The sequence below is a fragment of the Triticum aestivum genome, chromosome 4B, assembly GCF_018294505.1.
Source record: "Triticum aestivum cultivar Chinese Spring chromosome 4B, IWGSC CS RefSeq v2.1, whole genome shotgun sequence".
Taxonomy (NCBI): Eukaryota; Viridiplantae; Streptophyta; class Magnoliopsida; order Poales; family Poaceae; genus Triticum; species Triticum aestivum.
In genome coordinates, this window is record NC_057804.1 from 572,379,216 (window position 1) to 572,386,846 (window position 7,631).

At 47.0% G+C, this 7,631-nt stretch overlaps 2 protein-coding genes across 2 annotated transcripts; both read left to right on the forward strand.

Annotated features, from left to right (window-relative positions):
• On the forward strand, positions 1–4,886 carry LOC123093324 (nuclear pore complex protein NUP96). Its single transcript, XM_044515257.1, has 5 exons — positions 1–2,794; positions 2,956–3,079; positions 3,661–3,809; positions 3,880–3,977; positions 4,316–4,886. The coding sequence occupies exons 1-5, from the start codon at positions 335–337 to the stop codon at positions 4,509–4,511; spliced, it is 3,027 nt and encodes a 1,008-aa protein (XP_044371192.1). The 5' UTR covers positions 1–334; the 3' UTR covers positions 4,512–4,886.
• A 1,404-nt stretch (positions 4,887–6,290) lies between these two features.
• Positions 6,291–6,872, forward strand: LOC123089235 (uncharacterized). Its single transcript, XM_044510959.1, has one exon. It carries the CDS (start codon positions 6,466–6,468, stop codon positions 6,733–6,735), a length of 270 nt encoding a protein of 89 aa, XP_044366894.1. The 5' UTR covers positions 6,291–6,465; the 3' UTR covers positions 6,736–6,872.
• Positions 6,873–7,631: the final 759 nt, after the last annotated feature.

A 7,631-nucleotide genomic window follows, 5' to 3' on the forward strand; every position in this document is an offset into this window, starting at 1 on the left:
ACGGGTCTGACGGATGGACGCGCCCTAACTCGCAGATCGCACTTCGCAAGCCGCGCCGCCGCCGCTCCCCACGCTCGTCGGGCACACGCCGTTCAGGCCACTCCACTCCCCCCACCCGTCCACCGTCCCCCCACCCGGCGAATCCGTCGCCTCCCTCGCGGCGCGGTGGCCACGCCTCTGCGCTCCCCCTCCCCAGGGTCGCGCGCCGGCGGCGAGCCCCGCAATAGGGCAAAGCGCGACTGAATCGGCGGCCAGTCGGAGGCGCCGGGCGGGGGCGGCACCGCGGCAGGCTGCCAGCGAATAGGCCGGTTGCCGCTCCATTCGTCTTCGGCTGATGGCTGTCGACGCCATGTTCCCTGTCCTGCGCTTCTCCGACTACTTCACTCGGCCGTCGGTCGAGGAGCTGGTCGAGAGGGAGGCGGCTGACCCGGGCTACTGCAGCAGGGTTCCAGATTTCGTCGTCGGCAGGGTGAGGTATGGGCAGGTTAAGTTCTCTGGCAGCACCGATGTGAGGGGGCTGGACCTGAACGAAATCGTCAAGTTTGGCCGCCATTCTGTGGTGGTTTACCGGGACGAGGCTGGCAAGCCGGCCGTAGGGCATGGCCTCAATAAAGCTGCAGAGGTGACCCTGAAGCTGGATTTGAGTACACTTCCGAAACCCGGCCTCCTAGTTGAGTTGCTAAGGTGCCGCGCGAAGAAGCAAGGTGCTAGGTTTCTCTCGTTCAATCCTGTGAATGGTAGCTGGAAGTTCGAGGTCGATCACTTCAGTAGGTTTGGGCTTGTGGACGAGGAGGATGATGATGTTGCCATGGATGAGCCGGCTGTACGACAACCGATTGCTGAAGCAAGAGACCCACCTTCAAATGGGCATGAACTGGAGCTTTCGCATTCGTTGCCTGCTCATCTTGGGCTTGACCCTGCAAAGATGCAGGAAATGCGGATGGCATTGTTTCCCAATGATGAGGAAGACGAAGACATGGAGGATGGCTTTCCATCTGATCACAGACACCTCAGCAGAGAAAGGATGAATGTGGATTCACCCAACACAAGTGGTAAAGGTCCGAGGATGAGGTCTCCGTCTCCTTTGCACGGTTCTTCTCAGAAATTTGGAAGGAGATATGGTGTGCTTGCAAGGAAAGAACCACATGCACTGCTGGAATACAATGTAAATTCTACAGAGCTTGGTGCATCTTCTCATGGTATTCTCATGTCTGGAAAAAACAAGGGATTTCCGGTGAGAATGACCAAGGTAGAAGGCTTCAAACTACCAGCTGAGCAAGCAACTCCTGTTGCTGGGAAAGTATATTCTAACTGCGTAGTGGATGCTGCTTTATTTATGGGTAGATCATTTCGAGTTGGTTGGGGACCAAATGGCATCCTTCTCCATTCTGGCAGTCCTGTCAATACTCCTGGAACTGGCCTTTCTTCTGTTATTCACATAGAGAAAGTTGCAGGTGATAAAGTTGTGCGTGATGAGCAGAACAAAGTTAAAGAGGAGCTGGCAGAACTATGTTTCTCAGATCCAATGGACCTCCATAAGAGGCTTGACCGCGAAATTCTGGAAACTGAGTCTGACTCGTTTAAATTAAAGCTTCAGAAAGTTGTGGCAAGCCGTTTGGTTTTGCCAGATATTTGCAGATCATATATTGATATCATCGAAAGGCAGCTTGAAATCAGTGATTTATCCATGCCTTCACGTGTGCTGTTAATGCATCAAGTTACAGTTTGGGAGTTAATTAGGGTCCTGTTCTCAGAGAGAGAAGCTGGCGGCCAGTTGGAATTTTGTGGTGATGAGGATCAGGAGGGCATGATGTTGGATAAGAAAGAAGGTTCTGTGAACATTGACCCTGAAGCACTTCCTTTGGTTAGGAGAGCAGACTTTAGCAATTGGTTACAGGACAGTGTTTGTCATCGGGTACAAGGAGAGGTAGGTTCTTTAAGTGATGCCAGATACTTGGAGCATATTGTTCTGCATTTGACTGGTCGACAATTGGACACAGCCACAGAAATTGCTGCTTCAAAGGGCGATGTCCGCTTGGCAATCCTGCTAAGCCAGGCAGGTGGATCGATGTTAAATCGCTCGGATGTTGCTCAGCAGCTGGATCTGTGGAAAATAAATGGTCTGGACTTCGATTATATTGAGGAAGACAGGTTAAAGATATACGAGTTGCTTGCTGGTAACATACAAGGCGCTTTACTTGATTCACCAATCGACTGGAAAAGGTACCTTGGTTTAATCATGTGGTATCAGTTGTCACCAGATACATCACTTGATATTATCATTCGGTGTTATCACCAACTACTTGGTGAGGGCAAAGTTCCAAATCCTGTTCCTGTATACATCGATGAAGGACCTCTCGAGGAAGCACTTCAGTGGTCCCCAGGTGACCGGTTTGACATATCTTTTTATTTAATGCTTCTTCATGCAAACCAAGATGAGAAGTTTGGGCTTCTAAAGACTATGTTCAGTGCATTCTCGTCATCATATGATCCCATGGACTACCATATGATCTGGCATCAACGATCTATTCTCGAAGCTATTGGTGCTTTCAGTACAAATGATCTTCATGTACTGGATTTGAGTTTTGTCCATCAGTTACTATGTCTTGGGAAGTGCCATTGGGCTATCTACGTCATTCTGCATATGCCACATCTGGATGATGCCCCTTACATCCACGAAAAGTTAATTAGGGAAATCTTGTCGCAGTATTGTGAGATATGGAGCAAAGATGGGGCTCAGAGGCAATATCTTGCAGAACTTGGTATACCAGCAGAATGGATACATGAGGCTCTGGTTAGTAACAGTATTATAACTTCCTGCTAATTATCTGACATGCAGTCAATGTGTGTTCTTTGATGAAAATTTGTCTAACCATTGATTACAAATACTCATGAATGCCACTACGAGAAAAACACTAAACATGAGCCTGCTTAGCTGACAATACCTATATGCAGGCTCTTTATCAAGAATACTATGGAGATCGACAAGGTGCACTGGGGAATTATATTCAATGCGGCAATTGGAAGAAAGCTCATACCATTTTCATGACATCTGTTGCTCATTCTTTGTTTCTGTCATGTAAGTCTTCCCTACACTGCACTAAACAATTAGTTGTAAATACCTGATTCGATGTTTCACTTTCCTACCTACATAAACATGCAGTTAATCCCACCAAAAAATCTGATAAAAAATCTAGAAAACAGAAGTATTCATCCACATTTTCTCACGAAAAGTCCCTTCGTTTATTTTGAATATAATACTAACTTTTTTCCAATCTCTTTTAAGAAATTTATTCCTGCTTTTTATTTAATCCAGTTTCAGTTATTCTCCCCGATAGATTCTATCTTAAAACATATACATTGCTAACAAACACAATAAAACTTCCCGGTTCTTTCTATTGAGATGAAAAAGGAGAAAAAAAAAAGGATTTCTAGTCACAGGCAGCAACATTCAGTACAATTTGGAACCGTTAACTAGAATTCTCTTGGCGTCTTCTCCAGAACCTAATGAAATGAAGATTCTTGTGAATTTCAGTGCTATTTTCCTAGTTACTCTTTTGTTCATATGCATGACTGAGGATATCTTATCAGTTTTGTTCTGTTTCTGTTACTAAACAATGCATGAGTTTGTAATTGCTTGTTTCTTGGCATATGGTTCAGCCAAACATCAAGAAATCTTTGACATTACAAGTGCTTTGGAGAATCACAAATCTGAAATTGCTGACTGGGACGTTGGTGCTGCAATATACATAGACTATTTCAACATAAAAAACTCCATGCAAGAAGAAAGTACTATGGACAATGATTCAGTAAGTATCTTTACCGTTCAAAAATATCCTGAATATTTCCGAGTTGAAACAACTTTACTTTATCTTCCAGGATCCACTTGAGAGTAAACATGAATTGTGCAAGAGTTTCTTCGATCGATTAAATGACTCGCTGGGTATCTGGGGAAGCAAATTACCCATTGAGGCAAGGTAAGATAGTATCCGTTGATGTATAGATCCATAACCTGTAACTAACCATATGTTGATGTTTACATGAAACTGTTGGGACTTCCATGTCATGTTTTAACTTACGTAACCCTGCTTCCAAGAACACAATTTTGATTTGCAGTGTTCACAAGTTACCATATAATTAGATTTTTTTGCAAAGAGCTATTAATTTGCACCTGAATTATATAATCCATTCCAAAGCTAAGCTTCTTGGTCATTCCTTACACGACTTGGCTGATTCTTTAAGTCCGCCAAGATATTTGTTATTTCTTTTAGAAAAAATGTTCAGGCCCGTTCTCATTCTTATGTAACTGCGGCAGGGTATGCTTCTCGAAGATGGCAGAGGAGCTCTGTGAGCTTCTAATGAGTTGCCCCGGCGAGGGTTCGGCGCCAGATCTCTTCATGCGCTGCTTTCAGACGATGCTCAACGCCCCTGTCCCCAATGATGACAGGGCGTCCTACCTGCAGGAGGCGGTCTCTGTTTTCACCGACATACTCTGCGGGGACTCATTCTAGGTGACTCATGGCGTAGTTTCTATGGATGATCCATAATGTAGTTTCCGCGTGCTCAAGGCAGTCACGGAATCTGGGTTGGGCAAGAGCTCTGAATCTGCATGCCGCACATATGGAACAAGTCACAGAAAATTGCGTGTCCGATGCACAGCAGAACCTGCTATGGTCGGTGCAAAGAAGTGCCCATCGTTGTAAACTCCTGAAGTAGTCCGACGATATTTTTTCTGCACGCGTGCCGCTTTTCTTGTAATCTGTGCGCCGCACCCATTCAGGCATCGTCTTTTTTGTTATTATTACGAAGAACAGCATCTCATGCAGGGGTTGTAAGGTAGTATGTCTCATTGTGTGGATTGAAAGATCAAAGAGTTGTTGTAGATCTATCTCGGGTAAAGCGTTGGCTGATTTTTGTGGTGCTGTGCACATGATGTTATCGTGTTGCAGAAACCGCGCTTTTTTCGCAGAACCATGTGAAGCTGCTGTGGTTTGTGCAAGGGGCGCCTTGGCGTAAGACCGGGGACGCATGAGAGCCTCTAACGGCCGCACAAAAATTCCGCGCTCAATAAACGTTATAGCGCGCCATTGTAGCGTTTTTAATGCGCCGGAACCAACTTTACTTTAGACTAGCCACAATGGGAGTAACTTCGGTAGTAACATCGAGTCCAACTCAGCAAATTTGCTTATGTGACAATGAGTTAATGAGGAGAGATATAGTACTAGTAACTTAGCTAGTTACTATAACATCACATCTCTCAATGCAATATGAGTCTATAACCTAATAAATGAAGCTTTGCATGTTACTATACTTATGTTACTATCCACTATTAAGGTAGTAACATAGTCTAGGGATATGTGTATGTTACTCTCCATTGTGGCTAGTCTTAGCAGGCGTCCAAAAACACGTGCCCAAAAAGCAGACAGTGCAAATTGTGGAACGCCGCCCAAAAAACAGACAATGCAAATTGTGAAGCGCGCACAATCCGATGCCCCATATATGCTGCGCACGATAGCGCTTTTCAGCGCGCGCCCAAAAACTTTTAGCACTACAGCACTGCTGAAGCTGTCCGACGTAAAAAAACAAAATTTTAGTACGCGAAGCATTTTTTGTGCGCCTGTTGAAGATGCTCTGAATGAATCAATCAACACGGCTCACATGCGGGTTTGTTTCTGGTTTTCGTTCTCCCGCTAGGCCCCAGCCAGTTTCCGTATTGTTATTTCTCATCGTCGGTCCCTCTTACTGAAATCATTGGAGGAGACGGTTTATCCTCACGGCAGGGAGACAGCAACGCGCTCCCTTCCCACTCACAAGGCACCGTACACCTTGTGCCTTTTTCTAACAAGTACGGCTGACTTGAGAATTCGTCGTTATTAGTCATCTAAAACAAAGTGATTTCGTCGTCGGTGCTTGCCGTCGTGTACTCCAAGTCTCCAACAACAACAGGAAGATAAACATTTCTTTTTACATCATGAAGATAAACCAAGATTTCTACGCGTGACTGTGCAGGAGCGTGGAAGATGCATATCTGCAGCGCCAATAGCCCGGTGCCTTATCATCACGCTGCGACGTCAGGTTCTGGCTGGCGAGTCCGTCGCCAACGCACCCACTGATCCACCCTCCACCCTCCACCGGCCAACGGGATTTTAAAAAGGCGACTGACCACCGAAAACAGCCGCAGTGCGGCAGCAGGTGGCGCGCGTCTCCGGCGTGGCGGAAACATACAAACAAACAGGCGAACGGCACCCGGTAATAAACAAAACCGGCGAGCGATCGCGCCGCGAACCCACGGCGCAGAGGCTTATCCGAACCGGGCACGCCGAGTGCCCAGACCCATCCCAGCATCCTATAAAATGCGCCTCCCATCCGAGATCCATCCATCCACAACATCCAGAGCAAAGAGCATCCAGATTCCAGACTCCAGAGCAGCAGTTTCAAGCTGAGTTGAGCGTTTTTCAGTAGCCAATGGCGGACATCGCGATGCTGGTGGCGGAGGAGCACGAGAAGAGGCTCAAGCGAGGGGCGCCCCGCGTCGCCGCCGACGAGGAGGCGTCCAAGGGCAAGGTGAACTTCGGGGCGGTGACCAAGGTGTGGGGCTCCTGGGCCGAGTCCGCCGCCGCCGCCGCGTCCGGGGTCAAGGTGCACGTCGCGGTGCTCGTCAGGTCCGACCTGGTGGCGGCCGAGCCCAGGAGCCCGGTCGCCCGGGCAGCCTTCGACGGCTTCTTCTCTGCTTGATGAGTGTGAATTACAGTAATTCGGAGGAGTTTACCGTGTGGAGTACCTCTCCCCCTAAGCCAGTGTCATGTAACTCCGGTTTGTACATAACCGTGTGCTTTACTGGCTTGCAACAAGGAAGAAGTGTACTTTCTGTACTGCTGCTCTTCATTTGCACGGCAACCATGCGTTTTGACATTTTATCTTTGAAATTGGGCGGCCGGCCGATCGACCAGAATCACAAACCGGTGACCCTTGGAACCGTCCAGTCACAGTCCCATGTACGGTCACGATTCGTACGTAGGGCTGGACAAAAAGCTCGAAGCTCGGTGAGTCTAATGAGCGCTCGGCTGCTTGACTCGTTTGAGCTCGACTCGTTTTTTTAATAAACCGAGCTGAGCAGCAATTTTTGCTCGTTAACATTAACGAGTTAAACGATCGAGATTGTGAGTTTCGTGAGCTACTCGTTAAGCTTGATAGTAGCGTGATTTTGTTCATTATATAGAATTTTTCGTTGACTTCGATAACTCCTAGGTCTATAGACAGGCTATTTGCCACAGTCACATCTTTCTCGTCTTCTCATATTCTCGATGTATTGAATCCTACTGGTTGGACTTATGTATATTTGTAATTATATGCATGTGATGTATCCTGTTTACTGATGCATTTCCTAACGAGCTGCTCGTGAGCGCTGCGAGCATATAACGAACCGAGCCAATCTTTATATTTAGCTCGTTATCCTTAATGAGCTTAACGATCCGAGCCTTAACAATCATAAGCCTTAACGAGCTGAGTCTTAATGAGCCGAGTAGTTCGTTAGCCCAGCCCTATTCGTACGACTCGGTGATCGAGAAAAAAACAACCCCGTGTGTGCCGTCCCTTTCCATGGATTGCGCGTGGAAATAGCTAACCTGCGG

Coding starts and splice junctions, on each gene's coding strand:
- LOC123093324 (XM_044515257.1), top strand. CDS start 335: ATGGCTGTCGACGCCATGTTCCCTGTCCTGCGCTTCTCCGACTACTTC. Junction 2,795..2,955: donor AATGGATACATGAGGCTCTG/GTTAGTAACAGT, acceptor ACCTATATGCAG/GCTCTTTATCAAGAATACTA. Junction 3,810..3,879: donor GTACTATGGACAATGATTCA/GTAAGTATCTTT, acceptor TTTATCTTCCAG/GATCCACTTGAGAGTAAACA.
- LOC123089235 (XM_044510959.1), top strand. CDS start 6,466: ATGGCGGACATCGCGATGCTGGTGGCGGAGGAGCACGAGAAGAGGCTC.